The 24,826-nt window shown below is 51.1% G+C and overlaps 9 protein-coding genes across 9 annotated transcripts; 5 read left to right on the forward strand and 4 right to left on the reverse strand.

The window, feature by feature from the left end:
- Positions 1–797: 797 nt before the first annotated feature.
- On the forward strand, positions 798–2,176 carry COCMIDRAFT_89326 (uncharacterized protein; the record flags this gene model as incomplete). The annotated part of the gene is made up of 4 exons (XM_007687584.1): positions 798–830; positions 918–1,230; positions 1,278–1,702; positions 1,724–2,176. The coding sequence occupies 4 exons, from the start codon at positions 798–800 to the stop codon at positions 2,174–2,176; spliced, it is 1,224 nt and encodes a 407-aa protein (XP_007685774.1).
- Positions 2,177–2,364: 188 nt separating this feature from the next.
- Positions 2,365–3,282, reverse strand: COCMIDRAFT_3326 (uncharacterized protein; the record flags this gene model as incomplete). Its single annotated transcript, XM_007687538.1, has 2 exons — positions 2,365–3,076; positions 3,143–3,282. 2 exons carry the CDS (start codon positions 3,280–3,282, stop codon positions 2,365–2,367), a joined length of 852 nt encoding a protein of 283 aa, XP_007685728.1.
- A 2,364-nt stretch (positions 3,283–5,646) lies between these two features.
- On the forward strand, positions 5,647–7,123 carry COCMIDRAFT_89406 (uncharacterized protein; the record flags this gene model as incomplete). Its single annotated transcript, XM_007687585.1, has 3 exons — positions 5,647–5,830; positions 5,905–6,737; positions 6,791–7,123. The coding sequence occupies 3 exons, from the start codon at positions 5,647–5,649 to the stop codon at positions 7,121–7,123; spliced, it is 1,350 nt and encodes a 449-aa protein (XP_007685775.1).
- A 462-nt stretch (positions 7,124–7,585) lies between these two features.
- Positions 7,586–10,732, reverse strand: COCMIDRAFT_89303 (uncharacterized protein; the record flags this gene model as incomplete). The annotated part of the gene is made up of 1 exon (XM_007687586.1): positions 7,586–10,732. One exon carries the CDS (start codon positions 10,730–10,732, stop codon positions 7,586–7,588), a length of 3,147 nt encoding a protein of 1,048 aa, XP_007685776.1.
- Positions 10,733–11,090: 358 nt separating this feature from the next.
- COCMIDRAFT_89451 (uncharacterized protein) lies at positions 11,091–12,007 on the reverse strand (the record flags this gene model as incomplete). Its single annotated transcript, XM_007687587.1, has 3 exons — positions 11,091–11,402; positions 11,460–11,827; positions 11,887–12,007. The coding sequence occupies 3 exons, from the start codon at positions 12,005–12,007 to the stop codon at positions 11,091–11,093; spliced, it is 801 nt and encodes a 266-aa protein (XP_007685777.1).
- A 1,831-nt stretch (positions 12,008–13,838) lies between these two features.
- COCMIDRAFT_89282 (uncharacterized protein) lies at positions 13,839–14,294 on the forward strand (the record flags this gene model as incomplete). Its single annotated transcript, XM_007687588.1, has 1 exon — positions 13,839–14,294. The coding sequence occupies one exon, from the start codon at positions 13,839–13,841 to the stop codon at positions 14,292–14,294; it is 456 nt and encodes a 151-aa protein (XP_007685778.1).
- Positions 14,295–17,114: 2,820 nt separating this feature from the next.
- On the forward strand, positions 17,115–19,736 carry COCMIDRAFT_89382 (uncharacterized protein; the record flags this gene model as incomplete). The annotated part of the gene is made up of 1 exon (XM_007687589.1): positions 17,115–19,736. One exon carries the CDS (start codon positions 17,115–17,117, stop codon positions 19,734–19,736), a length of 2,622 nt encoding a protein of 873 aa, XP_007685779.1.
- A 610-nt stretch (positions 19,737–20,346) lies between these two features.
- COCMIDRAFT_34771 (uncharacterized protein) lies at positions 20,347–21,118 on the reverse strand (the record flags this gene model as incomplete). The annotated part of the gene is made up of 2 exons (XM_007687564.1): positions 20,347–20,483; positions 20,569–21,118. The coding sequence occupies 2 exons, from the start codon at positions 21,116–21,118 to the stop codon at positions 20,347–20,349; spliced, it is 687 nt and encodes a 228-aa protein (XP_007685754.1).
- A 1,930-nt stretch (positions 21,119–23,048) lies between these two features.
- On the forward strand, positions 23,049–24,821 carry COCMIDRAFT_89426 (uncharacterized protein; the record flags this gene model as incomplete). The annotated part of the gene is made up of 1 exon (XM_007687590.1): positions 23,049–24,821. The coding sequence occupies one exon, from the start codon at positions 23,049–23,051 to the stop codon at positions 24,819–24,821; it is 1,773 nt and encodes a 590-aa protein (XP_007685780.1).
- Positions 24,822–24,826: the final 5 nt, after the last annotated feature.

The raw sequence follows: 24,826 nt of genomic DNA on the forward strand, positions 1-24,826 counted from the left end.
ATGCTTGCTCGGTTTCTAACAGGAGCACGACCTCCTTCCTCCTAATAATTACCTTTACGGTACGGAACGGGACGATGTCACAGACTTGCAGTTCGACAGCCGCCCTGGCTAGGCCTATTATGATGTGCTGCTGTCGATCAAACTGCCCTGCGAGGCTGTCTGCTTAGACTCAACAGACCCCCACCGAATCAAGCGCAAGCACGATGCAAGCAGCACACTTTCACAGGAGGACCAGCGGTACATCGCACTCTCACTTAGCGAGAAGGATTTATTGAGAGAACTTTGACATTTTAGTCATCGTCTATGCTATTGTTGTCTTAGAACATGTCACGCATGCGCCGTCGAGCATGTGGCGCGGACTATTCGGGCCTCATCAACAGAAGGCTCACTCAGCGCACCCAAATCCCCACACGAAGCAGTCGTTGAAAGTATTCTGGGCTACAAGTGAAATCGGTGGGTTGTGAGACCCTTATGACTATTTCAGCACCGCTCCTCATGGTCTTGTTCAGTACTCGTGCAGTGGTCAGTACGAGCCACACCAGTCATGTTTCAGACGCCACGTGAAGAGGCGCAAGCATGCGACTACCAAGACCAGGTCCGAAAGGTACCCATGATACATGGAATCTGAATCCATGCCTTTCACCTGAGGCCATAGTTGCTGTATGATCCGGTGTGGAAATAGTTGCCTGGTGGTTCGGCTGTTATCAGGCGCAAGATGTAGTAGTTCATTTGATGTCTGCATTCTCCTTTTGCATCACACAACTCACGAATTTTGCATACTTTTTTTCCTCATCGAAATGAAGCCAGAAACAGAAGAAGCGGTTCAAGCGGTAGGTTCCCGTTCCAAAACTAGCGCTTTGGCGGCGGCACCTGTTTCGCATATTGATTATGGCAAAGTACTGACCGAGTTTATCCAGGCCAAAGGCCTATTAACAGAACTGGTAATCGTCGCATCGCTGGTGCGAGCTTTGACTGATACTTTTGGATCAGCGAGCGATTTGTATCAAAAGCTGAAGCGCAAATCTAGTCCCAGAGACAGCGACGATGAAGACAGATTCCACATCAGCATGTTTGGACGCAGACGCCGCGACTCTGGATTCGGCATGTCGGGCAGCAGCAAGGATCTTTGTGAAAGCGAAGGAGAGCTCATTTTTACCTCTTCCGCTCAAATACGAGCCGAATATGACCGTGGATATCGGAAGATTGGAGAGTCTTTCGCTCGCGGGGATGGTAAGTCCTCATTTTGACTCAACGGGCTATATACTGACTAGACGAAGCTACGGCGCAGATCCAACTTCAATCACAAATTATACAGCTTCAGAAGGTTTGTCTGGTTATACACCAAGACCTGTCAATGAGCTCGTACATCGCGCCCTCATCTACCCACTCGCACCTGGTGCGTCTGATCCAGACCACACGGACAGCCCGTGCAGCCTCGATGGCGGCACTGAGCATGCAGTATCAGCGTATGCTGCCCACACCCTCACCCTCCCCAAGGCAGCCAGATCCGCCATTCAGTCCTCCTTATAGTCCGCCTTGCAGTCCGCCTGGGGCTTTTCCGGACCCCGAGGATACCTGGCACACGACGAAGCCATTCAAGCCAAGGCGGCGTACGGGTGACAGCTCAAGCTCGTCGACTTCTTCAGAAGACAAGGAATTCAAAATACTCCCAGTCCCCAACCCGATTTCCAAACCGAAGCCAGTACCGAAACCAGAACCGAAGCCAGCACCAAAACCCGAGCCAGATCTGAAGCCGAAACCAAAACCCGACGACAAGCCAACAACGAAGACCAGGCTATTCTGCATCTACGCAAAAGAGCTCCAAGACAACCCCCTGATGCCGCTGGCTGACGCCTACAAGCCATGCGGTGACAACAAGTGCCCATTCTGCCGCACATATCTAGCCATGCGGACCGGCAAAATCTGGGAAATCGTCGTCGACGACTGCCGCGAATCCAGACACCTCCGCCGCAAACCCCTCTACCGCGTCTTCCGCATCAAAAACCGCTTCATCGTAAAGTCGCACCGCGAACAAGGCGGTTTTGCATGCGTCCTCTGCGCCCGATTCCGGCGCTTCGACATGTTATGCCGCGACATCGGATCGCTCATGGATCACCTGTGGCGCGAACACACGGCCGACGAACTCGAGTGGGACTGCGACATTCTAGAATGCTGAACAACACACACACTCTCCTATTCCTTTTTTTCCTTTGACTTCGGCGTTGTTGATGATACCCCCCCTTAACGATCTCTCACACTCACGACCTTGCTACGCTCACGATTTCCTTATTGTTTTGTTCGAGTTTACCATACACGTTACTTCTCCATAGCAAATTAATCTTACACCATGTCATCGTTCTCCTTTTAGAAAACAGACACAACTTCCATCTGACCCCTTTTTACCCCCGTGATATCCAACACCCCCCTCTTCACACTCTTTGCATCGCACATCTTCACGGTGGAGAAATACCACATATGCGCATTGACATCCATAGCCAACCACTTCCCATTCCCACGAAAGCTAACTGCTCCCTCGTACACTTGGACGTCGCTTGCGGATACATCCTTGCCGTTCGGCTTATCGATGTAGTACTCCGGGCTCGTGTGTACGTATCCCATCGTCAACAACGGGAGTTTGGGCATGGGGTCGTTCCAGTGCGTGATGCGGTAGTTGCCACCTGCCTGCTTGGAGATGTAGTCGCTGATCTTGCTGCCACCTACACGCGGCGAGCCGTAGGTGTATAGTGCGACTGTACGGCCTGCGTTGCGCATGCTGGCTGCGGCGAGGGTGGCGATGGCGCCGCCGAGGGAGTGCCCCGTTACGCGGATCTCGTAAGAGGGGTTTGCGGTCGCGGCTTGCGATACGGCAGGTAGCACGCGGTCGCGGGCGTCGAGCCAGGAGCGCCAGAAGCCGCGGTGGGCGGAGCAGGAGGAGCAAATGTCGGTTTTGGTCATGCCGAGATCGAGGTTTGTGAGCCAGTTGTCTGGGGTTTTGCTGCCGCGAAAAGAGACAATGATGAGTTTGTTGGTGTGGTCTGCGGCGATGTAGCCGGTAACGTCTGTTGATGTTTCATCTCTGGTGGATTTGTTAGTTTTTTATTTTACTTTTCCAGGTCGTTGAGGGCAAGTGTAGTCGACTTACTCGCTGTATTCGGCTATAGTATTTGAATCTGCGGCTTGAACTAATGGGCACTTTCCGTTCACGCAGCTGACCTTGTTACCAGGTGAATTGTAGTTATCGGAGCAGTACGCTGCTGAAGCGTATTGGCTCATCAAACCCATGTCACTGATGAGCTCATCGGTAACAGCCACTACTTCTTGTTAGAATGCGATTGGTAAAAACTTTAGAACTCATGGGGGGGCGACATGCCTCTCTTCTCCATAGCCAGTGGCGAAGCATTGCCCGTGAGAGCGCTTAGAAGCGCAGCGATAGCGAGTGACGCGAACGAACGCATGTTGTTGTAATGAAAACCAATGAATGAACAAAAATGAACGACTATAGAACTGTAGCAAAACGGGTATCAACTCTCAGGGTGACTCGCGAAGGGAGCCGTACGGCATATAAAACATGCACATTTGCTTTCCCACGGATTCATGGTGGGCGTCCCAAAGAAACAGGACGCCATCGCAACGAGATAACGCCAGCTCCCTTGTCAAATGCGGTCCTTTCAACTACCCGCCGACCCGTTCCTTTTGCGGGCCTCTGCAGATGTGAATCAAGACAGAGTCATTGGAGTATTGATTTGTCACGAGGCTTTGCTTCACCTTGTGTGTGTCTAATTCCGGAGCGACTTCTGGAGCGTGATTGGCTACACGCTAGAACTTGCCATATTGCTAGTCCGGATTATTGGCGCGTGCCCAGCGCTTAGGGCTGAGTCTTGGCTATTGAAGGCGTGCAGCTAATCACTTGAGGGAAATGCAGCAAGGACAGCTTGTTTGATTTACATTGAGCTCATGCTGTTCGGCCCATGGTTTGGGGTAAGGTAGTAGTTGAACGAGTATGTGAAAGCCGAAACTTTATTCTCTACTAAGAGCGTGTGCTTAGTACAACAACTCTAACTTATCGATAAAGAAAATATTCTTCTACGCACGGACGGAAAACCACGATTTACTCCCCTTTTTTGCATATTCTGTAAACTTTGCAAAAGTAAAGTGTTAGAATACATGAGCGAGATCAATGGTGAGTTCTGTGCAGATTTCCCGCCGCGAAGATCTGCGAATGCGGAGATTATTTCTTTCAGTATAATCACCGTATTCCCGTAAGTAATATGGAGATGGAGATACTAAGGCTTTACGTTGACTTGGCACATTACTTCGCCCCGACCTCAAAACAAATCGTTACGGCATTTACCTGTAGTCTAACCATATTCTGCTGTTTCAGGTCTGTTCAACATACGTCAAAAGGCCCTAGAGTACAGGAACGAACATGATGTTTGCCCAAGGCCCCGAGGCTGAGGCGTTTGAGAGCTTCGTAATGAACTCGCGATAACAATCAAGCCTCTGTAGAGTATCAAAACTCTTCAGCGGTCTTAACTCCAAACAAACTTATTTCTGGAAATGCAGTTTGGTTCGCACTTTGACCTACATCTTGTTGAAAACAGTCGTGTCCTAGACAAGGAGCAATCCTTACTTTAGTGGGTGCCGCACCATTCCACGCCCCGCGGCTCCCGCTTATTTCCTCGACGATAATTTGAATGACCATGTTTTTAGTCGCGCACGTAATTTTCGAAATTCTTGCTTCTTCCTTTCGAAGCAAGAATAAAATTCCTTCGTAGGTAAGACGAATTCAATGCGCATTGCAGTTTTCGCAGGGCCGTTATATTGAGTTGTCAAGTCTGAAGGATAAGCTTAAACTTAATATCCATGTTGTAGTGTAGCGAAACAGCTATTACCCTATAACTTGGCGCAGCTGGGTCTAATTCCCTAATGAGAACAGAAAGTGAAGACGAATATTAGAAAGTCTGGGTGCTAATTCAACTCTCAGATAGAGATGCCATACTGGTCGATGAGAGTTTTGAAGGTCGGAAGGTCACGTTACCTTCCTTCCTCCCATCACAAGGAATCATCGCAATGGGATGCTGACTAATAATTCCGGTCTTTTCTTTGTGCAAATACTGTTTGAACAGATGTCAAGTCACACGTGAAAGGGTCCAAGGGTCCAAGGGTAAACCTGAGCTTCCGGAGTACGTGTACAGTCTGGACATCCAGGGAAAATCCGAGAAGCAGCATTTACCAGCGATGCTACTGGATGTAGCATATTAACAACCATTAGTTTTGAGATGACAGAAGCGTTCAACTAAACTCGCACACGTCGAGATTGCTCATGAGAATTGGGGTTCTAGGCCACAAAAATGGTCGCGGGGCTGAATCTTGCCATGTGGATCTCCAGGGGCGCGGCGCTAAACCCTTCAGTCACCGCTTGGTATCTCCTTAGCGCCACATCCTCGCACCTCAATACAACTACAACCCTATCAGAAACCTGAACCCCAGCCTTTTCATTGTCACGAAGTTGATGGTTCGCTTATTGTACCCCAAAGTTCCTAGTAGTTTTTAATTGCGAGTCCGGCGAGCTTTCCATCGCTGTTGGGACCATCGGGCCACCTGGACATACCCTACTGCCAGCGATATCTTTGCATCGCCTGCAGAATGGGCAAATTAGCTTATCCTCTGGACCCCAAACTCACTGGCCAGGATCGTATTGTGCTGAATCTTCTGCAAAAAGAATATGAGCTGCACGGAGACCCTGCATGCGGATCGTCGACAGATGCAGGGGATGATTCTGACGACTCGGTTATCAAACATTCCAAGACCGTAACCCCATCACCAGAAGGTGCGTTTCTCCATTGTTGCAAAACAGTTCCTCGTCTTTCCTCATTCATGGGGTTGTGCGACTAACCTTTGCAGACCTCCAAGACCAGCAACAACAAGCAATTGCTTATTTCAAAAAGCTCAATGATCCAAAGTCTGACAGTTTTGAGCCCACGGTATTCTGTACGTTTGATGAGCCAGACATCAAGAATCCCCTTCTTCGCAAATGGATTATTGATCCCTACATTCGCTGGGCCAAGAAGGTAGTCCGTGTAGAGACAGATGTTGTAATGGTTACACATCTGCTTCTTTACTTTTGCACCAGCGTCCCATCAGCTATTTACCTATATGTCAACTTTCATTGGTGGCATGCTGTACTCCACTGCGTCATGCAAGGCACGTATATGGGACCATTCACTCTCCTGAAGCACCAACATATCCACATGCGGGGTGTACTCAGTCCCAAGTACAGCCTGTTTGATCGGATCTTTCCATACATTTTGGATCCGCTGATGGGCCATACCTGGAACTCGTACTACTATCATCACGTCAAGCATCACCACGTGGAAGGCAATGGCCCTAATGACCTTTCTTCGACTATCCGATATCAGCGAGACAGCCTCTGGGACTTCATGCAATATGTCGGCCGCTTCTATTTCCTTATTTGGTTCGAACTGCCCATGTACTTTATCCGCACACGCAAGCCCAACCTTGCACTTCAAGCAGGTGTGTGCGAATGGGGTAACTACATCTTCCTGTACCTCATGTACAACTACGTCAACGCCCGCTCAACAATCTTTGTCTTCTTGATCCCTCTCAACTTTATGCGGATAGCTCTTATGACGGGCAATTGGGGCCAGCACGCCTTTGTCGACGAAACCGAACCGGACTCGGACTTCCGGTCAAGTATAACGCTCATCGACTCAGTAGTAAGTTTAAGATGCACATAGCCAATCCACATATCAGCCTAACCTTTCAAAAGAGCAACAGAGACTGCTACAATGATGGCTACCACACCTCTCACCACCTCAACCCCCTCCGCCATTGGCGCGATCACCCCGTCGCTTTCCTCTCGCAGAAAAAGCAGTACGCCGACGAAGACGCCATTGTATTCTACAACATCGACTACTTCTTCCTCACAATCAATCTCCTGAGAAAGAACTACGAGCACATCGCCAAGTGCCTGGTCCCCATCGGCGATCAAATGAACCTCACGCTCGACGAGAAGATCGCAATGCTAAAGCGCAAGACGAGACGCTTCACAGAAGAAGAAATTGCAGAGAAGTGGGGGAAGCAATTTGCAAAGTCAAAGTAGAGTGCGAGCTTGAGAACTTGGATACATATGTAGCTGTCTGAATATAGAGCTTGATATGCCACCTTAACCCCTGTCGCTATATCGCAGGTCTCGATATGCGACGCTATTCCCTAACACTGTCCGTGAGTAGCGACGGGAACTTTGCAGTCCAATAGTATCCTAGCAAAACTATATATTTCGGTGATCATTAAAGTTTGTGAAAAGCTTGGTTTCCGCTATTCTCACGATAGTACCCGAGGTCCTTAGCCCCACCAAAAACATCTTACATGCAACTCATTAGATGTCCGGAGCACTCGTCCAACAACAGAATATCGCACACGACGTGGTAATCTAAGATCAGTAAAAAGAAACATATCTTGCGTATGCATAACTTTTCAGAACATATGTATTGGCACTTCTATGCTAATCCTCATCTAAACCCAATATATAGTGTCCCATGCCCATATCCCCAGCCTTCATCCCTCAAATCCCCACCCAATCCATCCACGACTCCAAAAATCGCAACTGGCCCTGTCTCATATGTTCCGAAAACTCCTCCAGATTGATCAGCCCACCACCCTTGCGCCGATTGATTTCCTGATCCACGCTTTCCAAACTAGCTAGCATGATCAGGTGCAAGGGGGATTGAGGGTCCATAGCTACCCGGCGAATGGCGCGCTGCAGAGGCTTGGCCTGGTTTGTCTCGGGGTGGTAAGGGTCTGTGGAGTGGCTGATTTGGTTGCAGCCGCATTGCACGAGATCTGTGCCTTCTAGGTTTTGGATGAAGAGGAAGTGGCGCTCGGGGACGTCGGAGTACCAATTTAACTGCACGGTGTCTGGAGTTGGGCCTCCAGGCTCGGCGGGGCATGAGAGGGGCATTAGCTCGAGGATCCGTTCGCTGACGTCGGCTGCTGCGGCAACTGTGGAGGGAGAACCGGATTCTGGGCCTGACGTCGAATCTGTGGATCGTTTTCTTCCAGGGTATCGTTTTAAACCGTCGTGGGCTGCGCATACGAAGAAACACCGACCGGGGCCTGCGTCTTCGTTGGTTGATACTGATGACTCGTCAGTGTCAGAAGCTGCACCGGTCTCTGAAGAGCTGCATGAGCCACTCTGCGAATTGGTTGGTAGATGTGTAAGAGAGTTCGGTCGGAACTGGGGCATGGTAGGATCTCTTTGGTCAGAAACTGGACTTTTACTCGGAACAGAGGATGATAGCCATCCCTGCTTTTCTGCACAGCTCATGAATGCATTGACGGCCTCTTCCCGAAGCTGACACTGGCACATATACATGTTCCATATTGTCATATTGTCAGCATTACTTGGCTTAGGATTCTTAACTGAGCTCAAAACTTTGGCCTCGACAGAATTGTAGATGGCTTCTACTGCTGCTCGAACCTCATCATCGGTGCGTGGTCCCTGATGGCTTGGATTCACGAACAAATTTTGGATATTTGATTCTCCATAGCTCAGCGCCCAACAGAACTTGTCTATCATGCATTTGGAAAACCGAAAGACGCCAACCTGGAGGATGACTTCAATGTCCGCTTTCCTGGCTGTGAAGAGATGCGTAATTGTAGACTCGATTTCGGCGGCTCTTGAGCGGCGCTCACTGCGTGTGTCCTGAGCGTCCATGGCCATGTCTTCCTTTTCAAGAAATAGTGGGTTGAGTAATTCGTTAAACCCTTGCTGTGTAACCTGATACAGTACTTCTTTACCAAGGTCTTGCTCAGGTTCAGGTATCTCATACCCACCCCAACGCTCTCCAAAAGGCCTTGAAGAGGAGGCATTTGAACGCGTCTCTAGATCCACGTCTTCCTGGAAACGGACCCTCGACGATGAACGCGAACTTCTGTTTCGGGGATGTTCCTCACTTGCGTCTGCGGAGCCACCAAATTGAGCCTGTCCTTCGAGTGGGCCTTGGCCATCTGCTCCATCTGGTTGTGTGAAGCCCTCCTCTTCATCTATGTAGTATTGTCTACGGGCCCATCTTTGGTTCAAGATGTTGGCTTGTTGCTCGCCGGAGACTTCATCGGGCACAATATGCTGGAGGTCGGTGGTCCTGAGGATCTCATTCCGCTCTGCAACGTCGGTGTTTCGTTCGAGCACGGGTGGAGTTATGTCCATGTCACCCTCCTGCTTCTGCCGTAAACGGGGGTTGCTTGTGTTGGAGGCATTCATACTGCGAGGTGGAAATGCAGAGCCCAAGGGCTGACTAGACCGGATAGTATCTAGGGCACTGCGCACCGTAACCTCTTCAGACAGCTCCATGATGTAGTTCCGGGTAGCTTCCTTCTCGATCGAGTAGTAAGCCCGGAAAATGCGTAGTATGTCTTTGCGCGACACATAGCCATCTCCATCGATGTCATATCCGTCGAAGACGATCTTGGCCTTTACATCCACGTCTGTGGTATGCATTCCGTCAAGTCCCTTGATCCATTCTTCAAAGCCAATGAGCCCATTTTTGTCCGTGTCATAGTATGCGAAGATGCGATCGTAAACGAGATTAGGTGCAGCAGGGAAGCCATTGTAGCGCGGTACGAATGCGTGATTGAAATCGCACCGATCGATAGCCCATCCTATATTGTTTGGGTCATCTGTCCATTCTGCCCCTGCCAAACAAGTAAACTGATCCCACAACGCCTCAACCTCCTCAGCCTCCATCTTTGTTTCAGCTACTAGGCGCCTCTTCAGCGACGAATCGATCGAAAGGTTCATCATATGAGGCTTTCCCGGGTAAACCGGTTCTTGTTTCTGCAAACTCAGGTAGCCTGCAGGCACCCGTATCTTGTAGAATATGTGGTTCTTGTAGTGCGAGTTGGTGGCTTCGCAGTTGGAGCATAGGTCGAAGTCTGGGCAGTTTGCACAGTGCCATCTAGTTCCTCGAATGGGCTTCTCGTCACAGCCGTTACATGTGATTCCGCGATGGACCACGCCTTCTAGCCTTGCGCGGTCTTCCGCGATGTGATATAGGGTGCGCTGGAGGGTTTGGCCCTCCGGATCAATGGCATCATCGTCCGGGTCCTCATCACTTCCCAGAGACAGTTCTGTGGGCGCGACGCTCTCCCCGCCATCCAGCGCAAGGCTATCCGTGTTTCCAAACATTTGCGCATGCCATGTCGCTGCGCGGGCTATGGCATCGCGATCTAATGCTGGATTGTTCGGGTTACGTTCGGTCAGCCAGGCCAGAAGAGCATCGACTTCTGACGGCGAAAGCGCACGGTCGGGCGAGTGTACCACAAGCAGTCGATCGAAGAACTCTTCGTATGTGCGCCCGGAGAGGTGATTTATAGTCTCTTCACTGGCGTCCGGCTGGGCGCGCAGAATGATGCTGCGCAGCTCCGCAGGTGTGACCAAATTGTGAGGATCAAGCAGCACTCTGGTAGTCAGGACATGGTACTCGCCCAGCGAAGGTATGTCTTGCTCGCTCAGTGGCAGCACGGACGGTGCCGGTGCTGAGTCTCGCGGCCGCCGTCTGCGAACAGCATTGCTGCGGTGGAGACCGTCTGTAGGTGTGGAGGATTGGAGGGTATTGTATATAATATATGCCGCATACCCAGCCGACACTCCTGTGAGGAACAGCACGGCGGGGCCATAACGGGATACGGTCGAGGGGGTTGATGCCGTCATGCTCGAGCGGCAGGGCCCCAAAATTGGGGCCTAGTAATAGACGAGCGAGGACAGAGTGATGGGCCACAATATAGGAGTAGGGAATCGATGTCTGGGGGGTACATGGCAGGTGATACCTACCAGCGACACCATAGCTATCTGTTGGAAGATTTCATGGCTCGGCAAGGGCCAACAGACGCTCTCTGTTTCCTCGGTGAAGGGCGACGCTCTTGCCAGAGTCGCCAAGATATCGCTTATTCAGCAAAACATCCCCATTTACGGACTTCCGCAGCCTCGCATTGGACAGAACACCACGATGCAGTCGAGCTAAGCACTTTCAACATTATGAATTTATGTGTCTCTATGTGCGACTACATTACTACCATGCCGAGTGGCCACCGTCTATCCTCAGATCTGACCCAGTCATGAACGAGCTCGCATCGCTGAGAAGGAAAACTGCGGCACCACGGTATTCTTCTGGCTTGGACAAGCGGCCCAACATATTCTGCGTAGGCCATGTTTCCCTTCGCTCAGGATACTGCTTGAAAAGCTCCTCCACCATGGCTGTCACGATATAACCCGGCGAGATTGTGTTGACGCGAATCTTGTGCTCACCCCATTCCGACGCTAGGTTGCGAGCAAGCTGCAACACACCTGCTTTCGAAGCATTGTATGCCGAGCATATAAGACCCTGTTACTGCATGTTAGTCGAAAAGCCAAGCATTCCAACTGATTAGAATCATCGTACCCTATTTGCTACGGTGCCAGACATGCTAGCAATAAGCACGATACTTCCGCCGTTGCCAAACTTGATCATTTGCTTTGCGGCAGCTTGCGCAGTCATCATGGATCCAGTGATGTTCACCTCAAACATTCGATTCGCATCCTCAGCGGTATACTCCAATGCAGGCGTCTCCTGTTGGATACCAGCCGCCGCAATCAGCCCGTCTAGTCTTCCCTCCTTGTTTGCAATGTCATCGACGATCTCATTCAACTTCTTTACATCCCGCACGTCTATCTGGCGGTACTCAAGCGATGTTCCGAGATCCTTCTTTGCTCGCTCTGCGATCGGACCAAAGTCCGCGGAGGGCTCGGGAAGCCTATCAAGTGCGTAGACTAGGAGCGTGTATTAGCCAACAAATTCTATACATCCCCGCATGTACGCAAGTATCTACCTCGTGCACCAGCTTCTAGCAATGCTTCGGCCTGTGTGAGTCCGAGGCCTCGCGCACCACCCGACACCAATATGACCTTGCCAGCTAAGCTGAACTCTGGTAGCCCGCGTGTGGCCGACATGATTGGAATTATCTGAATTACAATTTCAAGACACGGGAAGAAGAAGAGGGATCTGAGTTACAATATACGCTGAAGGATCCGCTGGAAGGTGGGTATTTATACAATTGATAACGCGCGATCGTTCGGTAAGCTCTACGCAAGATGGGGCTATTGTGGGTTTATACTATATCGGTCCCAGACGCCTTTTCAGGTCATCCGTTTCATTTGAAGCGAGTCTGGCCGTGGCCACCCTTTCCTGTCTGCATATATGGCACTATTGGGGTAGAGCTCAGGGCGTGTTTGCGGGGAACTGTGTCCGGCATTTTCGGATGTTGCCTAATTGGGCATTCCGGGAGCTCGCCGTGGGGTCTTGGAGGTGAGGTCCGGGGACATCAGCCAGATCACATTCGTAACTGGAACTATATGCCAACAAGGTATGTGGGGCTCGAGACGAATGCGAACATAGTACACGGAGCATGTACAGCCGAAGCGATGTGCGGCGAGCGCATGTAACAAATCTAGACAGGGCCACCAGTATGCGCTTTGAACAACAGCGTATATACAGCCTTTTTCCCTGTGCTGAATGGCGTTCGGTCATCTAATTACACTCGCTTTTGAGGACGGTATGGTGTCCTCTCTTTTCTGAACAGTCTTTGCCGTGCAGATGCGCAGGAACGATATTCCAGATACCACGGGATAATTTACCAGCTGGCACACCACAAGCATACAATCTGTGTTTCAATGCAACGACACAACGAGGGACGACTCATCATAACCATAACTGCAAAGTTGTATGTGGCGAGTCTGAGTCTACTTGCCTCTCGACTGTTCTGGCAATACGTAGGGAAAGCCCTCCACCGATTCAGCGTGCGATACCTGAGGGGCCTCACCAACTGAGCCCTCAACTACATCGTCGAGCCTTAGGGTCTGATTATCCCGCGGCCCCCTCAGGGGCTGCCTAAGGCAAACTTTCGCATTCACCTGATCGTACGATACCTCGTGTCCGCATATCGCTGCTGTGTGGTGAGGGGGCATGTCTCAACCCTAGCACGCGGCATAGTTACGTCTTACAAGGCGCCGGTCAGCGAACAAGGTGAACGGCACAGTGAAGCGCAGAGTGCCGGGATGGGAAATCTTTGCGCAGCACCAGACGAGGCAAACTTCTTCATATCAGGTGTTCTCGACCATTAAACAGTTCGACAAGGACTGAATTTCGTTGAATGCTTGCCCAACCTGACTTAGACAGGAAACGGCTGCATAGAGCACCTTTGCTCTCACAGCAACCTGACACGACAAGTATCTTTATCTGTAGCTCCCAACAATCTTCATTGTGCATCGAAAAACGAACAAGTAGAAGCAGAGCTTCCGACAATGCATCGCCCATCGGCAGACAAAGACCGCGGCGCCTCGCTCGTGTAACGAGGCTGCCCCCAAGGCGAACGCGGTGGAGAGGGGCAGTGCAACAACTAAAGCGACCTCACACCAACCCATGGAATGAAACTAATATTAGGCGCCGCATTAAGAGGCTTAACGCATAGTCAACCTAAGCTTTATTTAGGCGCTGTCGTTAAGGCAGGCAGGAAACAAAACTGCGCATCGTTGCCGCGAGGCTGCGCATCATAGGTAGGGGTAGGGCGCCTATGCACTCCACGCCAGCGGGTAGAGAGCAGGACATGTAAAAGATACGCTCGCGCTGCAAGAGGCCTCTCTTTATCGACCATTCCTTTTATTTGTGTTCTGTATCGTTTATTTCAAGGGAAACTTGTCTTGTTTCCCTTTCGAACCAACATTTACATCGTTGTCCGCTGTTTCCTATCCCGACAGCCACCAGCCCCACTACTATACACAAACAATGGCTCCCAGCAACTTACCCCACAACTTTTTTCCTACAATCAATCTCCCTACCATCATCCAAAAGCGCTCAAGTTCTTGCGAAGTCAACTACTCCAGCCAGTGCTCCACCCACCGCACTGTCCTTCTTATTGTCTCCACTTTTGTGGCCGCCTTCCTCTTCATCGGCTTTGGCCTCGCATGTATAGTGAAAAGAGCCCGCCGCAGAGCCCATGAGCGCGCCCAAGCTACAGCCAAATATCCCTACAGGGAACTGAGGCTTCTAAGGAATGACTCTGGATTTCCTGTTGTAGCGAGGCTACCCCTGACAAGGCCGATGGGCGATACGAATCTCGGGGCTGGAGCCGATCAAAACTGGAGGAAAGAGTGTTCGTGGAATGAGAGGGCAGCAAAGAGAGATGAGGCTCCGCCGCCTTACACACCGAGAACACCTGAGCCTGCAAGGACAAGGATCTGAAAGAGGGGATGCATATCAGTAAATGAAGACGAAGCAGAGACTCCAATGCTACACATACCAGAGCAGATGTGGCCATTGCGTCACTAGCCGGCAGTGGCACCGCGCCGGACGTGCGATTGTATCTATTGCATCCTGGCTGCAAATGGGCTCAGTACAGATGAGCTGTCAACGTTCATGCCTGTTACTGGGTACCACCGGGACTGCCGCAAAGCTGCGTCAATCACTAGCGGAAGATGCGGTCCATAGCCCGCCAATACTTCTGTTTGTGGTTTTGAATACGACCAAGAGATGAATAGACCGAGCTGTATGATTGGGAGCATTTGGAAACTTAGATAGAGACAGTGTTGACCACTCACCATTTTCCTGGACTTCTTGACATGGGTTCGGAGATTGTTGGCGGCGATTAGATGAGCGACACGGCATGAAAGCATGCCAATATGGACAGCGAGAAAGATAGAGAAGAACGATATAGCGTTGTTATTGTACATAAATTGAATACATCATTCTATCGAGTGAGATACTCTTGGCAACAAAATATTCCGACATTGATGGTGAGGCGTTACAAAAGCGATTAGTCAATAGTTGGCTGCACTTGCTTCACTTCGGCCTGCGCATTCGTATTGCACGCTACGCGTTCGCTGAACACTACGTCGTCATTATGTCAGCGCTGAAGTGAGCTGAAAGATAGTGCTCTGCAGCTGGTTAGCGCATAATGGGTTCAGCTGTATATGTCTGTTTCATTCCTGTTTTTTGAACCTAGACTAGTCGCATCCCAGCTGCGCGCAGCCAACGGCAATCTTCGAGACTACCAGCAACGCCAAGACCAATACGAGTCCAATTACATTTGCTTGTCGCTCCCAGAAGCTTCCCGAGACTATAACAACCTTTCGACTCGTGCAGCCGCACGGCAGCCCTGTACCTGGCAGGCGGTACTACAGGACCACGACAATGTTAGCCCGGCATGGAACGTTTGCTCTCCAACAACCGCGCGCTTCATACAAAGCCTTGGCATTTGTTTAGTAACGTACGATAACTGTATGTCGCCCCCGAGGCTGCTTGAGATTGAGCTGAGGTGATCAAGGAACAAGGTTGTCTATGAATGGACCATGACACTACGGCACGGCACAGAATCCTTCTGGAATTGGGATCCAGCATCGTTTTTCCTTGCCAGCGAACAGCAATGATTAACCGAAACCCACGACTAGGCTGGATGCAAGAAAGCGGCAGCGAGGCTCCCAGAGACATCCCGACCGTTTGCTCAATATTGACCGCTCGGTGCCGTCTTCACCGATATCAACACCTAGATGAGCCTCGTGCGCGACTGGCGTCGTTCGTCTTGTAGGCTGGAGACAGCTGATTTGTCCCGCAGCGTTGGCGCGCTAATTGCTTTTGCAACCGTGCCCAGCCGGTTGAAGGGCCAAGAGGAGGGTGAGCACTCTCTGCAAGAAGCCCGGGAGAGCCAAAAGCTGTGCAACGCCCTCGCGTGCCCAAGTCCGAGTGTTGGAGCTGTTTACGGCCTTGCGAACGTTGTCGGTCACAAGCATCGACGTAGTGTCGAGTCTCCGCCTTTTTAACTTTCCCCTAGACCTAGACCCTCTGTTTTCGTCCGGCCCCGCCGTTGCGTGGCGTGTTCTATTCCGCCTCATCTCATTCAGCCTTCAGCTACCTCCAGTCTGTCTCCAAGTCCTTCCAGACCCTTGAGCAACGACGTCTCGTTAGTTAGGCCTCTCTTTGCGATAGTCGCCAAGCCGCCAGTCCCCATCCGGCCTAGACGGTTTCCGCGCTCCACACTCGGGCACGAACCTCGTTGTCATCTGTACGCGCCAGTCCAGCAAGACTACCCGTCCGACTACCGCCTCTTCCTTCTCTGCATACATTTTACCGTCCTGCTGGATCGCATCCCTCCCCGCTCCTGTGTGGCGCATTATCAAGTAAGGCTTTTATTATCTCTGCTCTTCATACATGCTCCCTTGTCCAGTCTTCAACAGCCCCTTCATCAGACGCCCACCGCCCAGATGCAAGTATGAGATCAAGTCGGGAACCACCACCATTTGCGGCTGCACTGCACCGAATTGTTCTCTGCCGTGCTAGAAGACCGACCTGTCTTACCCTGAGGCGCTCCTCCAGGCAAGAGGTTGGGTACCACAAAAGAGTAGCACAACAGCAAAGTCACCTGCCCCAATACGAAAGCATGGCTGCTCATCCCAGGCAGTGCGCTGCGGTGGTGGTTGAGACCTTGCATGCAAATCTGCATCGGAGAAGGGCTGCAGCTAGCACTGTCGGATTACTTCAAGAGCCGGAAACTTCTCTTTCAGCGCCCCTCTGCATTTCATTACTCTTGCTCGAATTCCATCGCTAACCATGGTCTTGTCGTTAGGTCTCTTTTACCCCTCTGTTGGCGCTAGTGTCGGGCCGTTGGGTGACGTTTCATCTTTCTGGAGAAGGCAGAAGGGGTTGAACATCAAAAGGGTCTTATTGAACAAGAGACGTTCACGTGACGTCCGAGCACAATCAACAATACCTCTCGCCGATGCGCGCTATGATCCAGTTGTAGTACCTGAACGCGCCTGTACGAGCATTAGATTCAAATCTTTCCGAGCATCGCTTATCGATTCGAGCAGTGCTCCCAACCCATCCGGTCAGCCTGCCCTGAGCGGCAAATCTTTGAGCGACTCTTTTTGCGTCCAGTCTCGTCATGCAGAGGCCCTGATTCCATTTCTGGCTCTACCTGTACAACAATTTCCATCGCCACTTCTCGACCTCCCCATTCACCTTGAACAAACACAAGAAATCCCAAACGAATTCGCGAGTCCGGCCAGCATGTCTCAGAGCCGGACAAACACCATTGATTCTCAGACGTCGGCGCCTTACATTGCGAGTCGGAACAGCAGTCAAACAAGTCTAAACCGTCAAGATATCCAGGATGGCGGGACCGAGCGCCCCTCGACCGCATCCACCCGGACGCCTGGCTCTGTATCCCAATCGCCAGCCACGCTCGCAGGTTTAGGCACACCCGCAAGCTCCACAGCAGGGCTATCGGGGTTAGTATGCAATGTACACAGGACTACTGGCAGAGAGCCACATCCGCTTGTTGGCGCAACCACGACTATTTTGGGCGACAAACTCTATGTCTTTGGCGGCCGAAGACTATCACGAACAAGGCCACAGCTGACGTCGGACTTGTACGAACTGGACCTTGTTAAGCGACACTGGACAAAGGTGGAAACCAAAGGCGACATACCGCCACCACGGTACTTTCACAGCGTTTGTGCACTAGGAGATACCAAGCTCGTGTGCTATGGTGGCATGTCGCCTGCCAATACCTCATCAAACCAAGCCACTTCCGTAATACAAGGCGCGCCTGCTGATGCCCAGCCTGAAGTTGTGGTCATGTCAGACGTTCACATTTACGATGCGCCTACGCGAACATGGATGCATATTGCTACGAGCGACGCGCCACAAGGTCGATATGCTCATTGCGCCACCATTCTGCCGAGTTCGGCCGTATTCAGCTCAACGAGCGCTGCAGTAACCGCTATACGTCACAACCCGCCTTCATCGAATCCAAACCAAGGATCGCTCGGCGTTGATCTAGATGGCGATGGTGGCGCGGAAATGTTAGTGGTGGGCGGCCAAGACAGTGCCAACCACTATATTGAACAAATTAGTGTTTTCAACTTGCGAAGCCTCAAGTGGACAGGAACTAGCACACTTGGTAGAAGCTGCGGTGCATATCGAAGTGTGGTCGCGCCATTAACCAGCATACACCCAAGTGATATTGGCGAAGGAATACGGCCTGGTGACGAAGGAAGAGCACCCGACGAACAGGAGAACAGCACGAGCTACGAGTCTTCGATGCTCATTTACTCAAACTACAATTTTCTGGATGTTAAGCTTGAATTGCAAGTACGGCATTCCGACGGCACTCTTTCTGAAAAGCCAATGCATGGCAACTTCTCGCCGCCTGGGCTCCGCTTTCCAAATGGTGGTATTATTAACAATCACTTTGTAGTCAGTGGCACATTTTTAACTTCATCAAAGCAAGAATACGCCCTGTGGGCGCTTGATTTGCGTACACTAAGCTGGGGGCGAATAGAAGCTGGAGGCAATATTTTCAGCCAAGGAAGTTGGAACAGAGGCGTGTTGTGGAATCGTAGAAACAGTTTTGTGATTCTGGGCAACCGTAAGAGAAGTCTGGTTGAGGATTACAATCATCGACGTATCAACTTCTCGAACATGTGTGTTGTGGAACTGGAAGCATTCGGATTGTACGACAACCCACGTAAAGTTACGCCCGCGTCAGGCTTCCAATCTGTAAGCGCGCCACCACTGCATGACCGACTTGACGTGCTTGCTGGCGGCCGGACACTTTTACCTGCAGCAACCGAACTTGGACAAATGGCTCTGGGCATGCGGGAGTTTGCTGACATGGACTTTCTTGCCTTGAATGGCGAACGCATCCCCGTCAACTCGCATATGATTGCTCGGCGGTGGGGCCCATACTTCAATCAGCTTCTTCGCGAGAGCGCACAGAGCGCCGAGAAGGAGAGTGCCGATGCAGCTACGCTGCGACCCACAGCTACTATGCATCCATCACGCAACTCGAGCATAACCATCACACCTTCTATCCGAACAAACTACTCAGCGGCCACAACACTCACGGCCAACACAATAACACAATCTGAGGTTACTGCAGTCTCAACAAACTCTTACTCTTCACTGAGCCCACCAGAAGCGTCATCACACGCACCTTCTCAACGGCCTCGAACACTATTCCTTCCCCACACTCACCTTACCCTTCAAGCACTGATACACTTCCTATACACATCATCCCTCCCACCGCAAAACTCGCAACTATGTTCGCCACAGATACTCTGTTCTTTACTCCAGTTGGCGCGGCCATACCACATCGATGGCTTGTTAGAAGCAATCATTGAACGTCTGCACACCTTACTCGACAACCGGAATACTGCAGCCATCTTCAATGCTGCCGCCATGGCAGCCGGCGGCGGATCAGGCATCGCTTTCATGGGCGTCAACGGTGTCACCGGTTCAAACGGAACGACAAACGGCTTTTCCACCTCTCAACTAAACAACAGCACCGGCTCTACCGACCTCGAACGCAGCTTCGACGCAGGACTACGTGCGCTCCGCCTCAACACCGACATTGAGCGAAACAACGATGACGAAGTCAGCTCAGCTGCATCCGAATCTACCTCTGCGTCGGCATCGGACAGCGGCCTTGGAGACGGCAGTGTGATTGAAGAGAGGGAAGTGTGGAATGGCGAGATTAGCGCTGTGGTTGGACTGCAGAAGCGTGGTCTCAGAGGATTGATGGAGGGCCGTAGGATCCGCGAGATGGGACGAAGCAGAGACAGGAGTAGGGATGACGGCGGTATGGGTAATGGGGATGGAGTCGGACTAGGCCTGCAAGGTGCTTGATTTGTCATGACGACGATGATGACGGTGAGCAAAAGGCAAGAGTTAAAGGCGACGGAAGAGAAGAGAAGGAGAATGACCATCTAACATAGAGCAGGTGGAGTTGAGGAAGATGTAACCGTTTTTTTTGGTTTTCCGAGTGCTTTGTACAGTTTTTTTTCTAGGGTGGATATTGTTGACGAGAGATATGTTTTGTTGTGATATCTTGAAGCTGGTTTGGAATGAGGTGTCAGATGAATGAATCAAGTGTTGAGAGATGTTATCCTTGTGTGGCGCCCTTTTTTTGGCGTTCACGTCACACTACATGCTTACCTAGTCCTTCTGTCTGCAAGAGCTTTCTCCGGATTTCTCCAGACTTTTGTCATTGCCGATATCGGACATGGGTTCAGTACGTGTCAGAAATGCAGACTGCGAGGTAGTTTCACAAAAATCGCCAGTTAGAGATGGGACAAAGATGGGACAAAGTGCTTTGGCGATTTATGTATTTCATTATCATGATCAATTTGATATCATGGCCCGCGTCCTACAAGGGACGAAACTAAATTCCTAGGCTTGCCCAAAACATCTACACACTTTTTCCTACAAAGTCTGCACCCCCAGCTTTGTCAGGCATTTAAGCCGCGCTGGTCTTCTCCTTTGCGAGCGGGGTGAATCGCAGGTAAGGCTTGACGATGCGGAAGTCAGGGAAGAGATCCTTGGCCTGCTCGTTGGAAACGGATGGGTGGACAATAACATCATCACCAGGAACCCCTGCAAGATGTACTGTTAGCAATGATATCCTTATACTCCCACCACACTATCAATCATGCAGTAAAAGAAGGAAGGGGAAACTTACAGTTGATAGGCGTAGTAACCTTGTGCTTATCACCCGTCTGCAGACTGTCCAGCACACGCAGGACCTCCGCGGTATTCCTACCGGTGGACGCCGGGTAGCTGAGAATCAAACGAATAGTCTTCTTGGGATCGATAATGAAAACCGAGCGAATAGTAAACGCAACACCCTTCTGATCGACATTGGTAGTATCCTGGTAGTCCAGCATATCGTACAGCAGCGCAACCTTGCGCTCCTTGTCGCCTATTATGGGGAACTTGAGGTCGCTGCCGGCCACCTCGTTGATGTCCTTGACCCACTCCTCGTGCGACTCGATGGAGTCGGCGGAGAGGCCGATGAGCTTGGTGTTGCGGCGCGCGAACTCGGGTTCGAGCTTTGCGAAGGCGCCGAGCTCGGTCGTGCAGACAGGGGTGCGGTCCGCAGGGTGCGAGAAGAGGATGGTCCAGGAGTCGCCGATGAACTCGTGGAAGTCGATGGGGCCGGCGGTGGTTTCCGCCTTGAAGTTGGGGGCGGTGCTGCCCAGGCGGAGAGGCTCGGGGCGTCCTTCGGCCATTGTGATGGTGGTGGTGCTGTGCGCGTTGGTTGTTAGATTTGCTTTGGGGATATGGTGGGGTAAATTGTAGGCATGGAGGGGCAAGGAGGGGGAGCTGTGGTACCTTTTGACGTGGGGTATGGGGACTAGGGCTTGTTTATGGAGGCTCTGCGATGAGTTTTTCGCAAAGATTTGAAAAGTAGAGCTGGCGATTGAGAGATTGAAGGATTGAAGGATTGAGAGAAGAAAAGAGAATTTGCTGATGACTTATGGGCCGTTTTTGGTGTCTCCAAGAGCCCTTCTCATCCTACCTTTGTAGCTAGCGTATATTGCGCAATCGACTCGTTCATCACGTGAATTCCACCATATCTTTTCTGCCACCCAGCTCCTCCCGTGTCAGCAAGGAAACAGTCGAATCACAGTCTCCGAGTCTCCGGCGGTGTCCAATTGCCAATGGTCTGCCCCTCGCGCCAAGGGTCTTTCGTCATTGAGACAGGAAAGGCGAGATCGGTCATTGACCCTTTTTGTCACTCCACGTGGGGTTTTGCTCAAATCAAGCCTGAGGACGATAGAATTTTGCTGCCTTGGTGGGGAACAGGGACGAATAGAGCGGAGGTAATGACAGAAATGATCAGAGCTAAACTGTGTTTTTCGTGTCGTTCAAAAGTGCAGCTGGCGATATCGTCTTCCCCGGGAACCATCCCCACGCGCCCCTCTAATAAGAACACTAATACATCTACCGACAGTGTCTAGTTGAAGTAGTGTTAGTGACTTATATCTTCTACAGTTATCCTAATACCACCGCTTTTGCTAAGCCCCAGCAACAATTCTGTTCCTGCCATTTTGTTCGGGTCCTACAGGCGTTAGCATCTGGAACTGTGACCTCAACGGGTATCCGTTGCAGTGGCGTTACCAGTGTGGCAAGGTATGTTGGTATGGAGAACTAGAACGACTACTGCTGATGCTACGAGCAGACGGCCTACGTACCATGTAGTTCAATCCAAATAGTCTGCCGCAAAGTACACTTTAACTGTTTCCTAGCCACAGATCTCTTTTAAAGATACAATCAATCTATGCAATCCTGCAGTACTGAGCAGAGTACAAGGTACTTACAGAGAAATATTCTACACTCTCAAGACCCGCAGCTTTACCTGCCCAGACTTCTTCTGCTTCGAATTAGCCAAGGCGTTGCCAGCCCTACGGATGAAAGATGATTGGTGCATTTGGTAATGTTCTTGTCAGGGTAGGTGCTTAATCCGGGGTTAGCATCATAGCCATTGGTGCTATAAACGCACGGTTGAACCCCGCCCGCTATTGTTGCCAAAAGCACAGTTGCTCCCAACACGTAGTAAGCAAAGTTTATGACAACACACCCAAAACAAATACAACAGCTCCTGTCACTGCCACAGCGCCTGAATCATGCGCTTTCAGTAGGCTTATATTTGAATAGAATCGAGCTGTTGACCGCTAATGTCTTGACAGAAGATCTCAATCCACATCCGACGGAATAGGTTCCGTCGGATGTGAAAGAAGGCTGGGTGTATCCGCACCCGTCGGGGAGATGTGGGCCTCTCCGAAGGACCATTAACCACAATGAGATCATCTTCGGATGATGCATCGTATCTTTTTTGCCTCGACCGGTCCGTTAGCTTGAGGCGTCCTTGGCGAGCCCGCTTCCCACTTGATTCATGCTATTTCCGACCAATACCAACCGTTTGCGACAGAGCCTACGGATATCTCCAGAGCCCGGCTCAACGTTCATTCGTCCCTCAATATGCACACCGGTTACACGTGTGGGTTGAGCCCGTGGTACCCGCGCTGCTGGAGCTATGTGGTCTACCTACATCTTTAATCAATTGCCGAGTCTGCCTCCATTCTCAGTCCTCAACGCCCATGGTGCTATAGCTCTATTACACGATTCTGGGCCGCGGAAAGGGCCCTTCAAGACAACATGAACCCCAATACTGATCCAATCCATCCCGCTAACATATATCCGGAGGGACTATCCCCGGATAATACCCCGGGAATAAGAGCGATGGAAATGGGCATTGGGGGTACTGATCAACAAGAGACAGGTTATCACATCGCTATTGAATCGAGCAGTAACTCGGAAAAAGACAGAGACAGCAAGGTTTATGACAGTGACCGACAGTATAAATCGCAAGAAAACATACAAGAAACAGAGATCGTCTGGCAGTACCTCACCTTTGATACCGAACTTCCTCATCCAACCACCATCTATCCACAAGAACCAAACCAAGGACCGCCACCTCCGCCTCCGAATCTTGTCAAATACACCAATCCCTTCGAATGGTCGGAGACAAGGAAGAGCATAACAGTGTGGATATCATGCCTCATCACCACTCTCACCGCATTTTCGGCAGGAGCGTTGAACCCAGCTATTCCACAGTTGAGGAATGAATGGGGCATAAGCAATGTTGCTGCTTTGGTACAAGTCACAACCTTTACAGCAGGCTTTGCCGTTGCTCCCATGGTCCTCGCTCCCTTCTCCGAGATCAACGGTCGACGGCCCGTCTTCCTTTTCTCTGGCCTTCTCTTCGTAATCTGCCAACTAGGTTCCGGTCTCACACAATCATACGCTGGGTTACTCGTTGCGCGTTTCTGGTTAGGCATTGGCGGCTCGACTTTCTCTACCATGGTCGGCGGCGTGGTATCTGACATATACCACACCAAAGATCGCAACACGCCCATGGCAGTCTTTTCCGGGTCAGCGTTATTCGGGACCTCCTTCGGACCCCTGGTGTGCGGCTTCATTGCGCAAAACACGTCGTGGCGCTGGATCCAATACGTCCAGACGATAGCCTGCGGAATAATGGTTGCGCTCATCTGCGTCGTCTTCAAAGAAACACGAGGCTCGGTTCTACTCTCCAGAAAAGCAAAGTGCCTAAACAAATGGTACGCCGCCCGCGAAGAAGCAGGCTACTTCGGCGTCGACGTCCGCGATGCTGAGAAGCCTGGCTCCACAATCTCCCAGCGTCTCCGCTTCAAAGTCCGCTCAGACGAGGAACGCGCCTCACTCGGCACCATGATCGCCATCTCTCTCTACCGTCCCTTCCACCTTCTCTTCACCGAACCCGTCGTCTTCTGGTTCTCCCTCTGGGTTGCTTTCTCCTGGGCTGTCCTCTATCTCGCCCTCGCCGCCATCCCCCTCATCTTCCGCAACCGCTACGGCTTCTCCATCCAACAAGCCAACGCCGTCTTCGCCTCCATGGGCATAGCAAGTATCCTCGCCACCATCCTCTCCGTTTACCAAGAGAAAATCGCAAAGAAGTACGGGAAGACATCTAACTCGCCCGAAGGTCGACTGTACTTTGCTTGCGTCGAGAGCGCTTGCATGCCGGTTGGACTGTTCATGTTTGGCTGGACTAGCTCCGCTGGTGCCCATTGGGTGTTACCCGCGATTTCTATTGGTATTGCTACCATCGGCATCTTCTCGATTTATCTAGCCACGTTCAATTATCTGGCGGATACTTATCATCGCTATGCTAGCTCAGCACTTGCTGCTCAGTCTTTCTGCCGTAACATGCTCGGTGGTGTATTTCCCTTGATCACTACGCAAATGTATAACAAGATTGGCTATGGTCCTGCCAGTAGTTTGCTAGGTGGAATCGGGGCTTTGCTGACGATTGTGCCGTGGATACTGGTCTTTTATGGTCCGCGGATTCGTGCGAGGAGTAAGTTTGCGAGCGAGATTATGAATTGAAGTGT

Source organism: Bipolaris oryzae (assembly GCF_000523455.1).
Source record: "Bipolaris oryzae ATCC 44560 unplaced genomic scaffold scaffold_31, whole genome shotgun sequence".
NCBI classification, from domain to species: domain Eukaryota; kingdom Fungi; phylum Ascomycota; class Dothideomycetes; order Pleosporales; family Pleosporaceae; genus Bipolaris; species Bipolaris oryzae.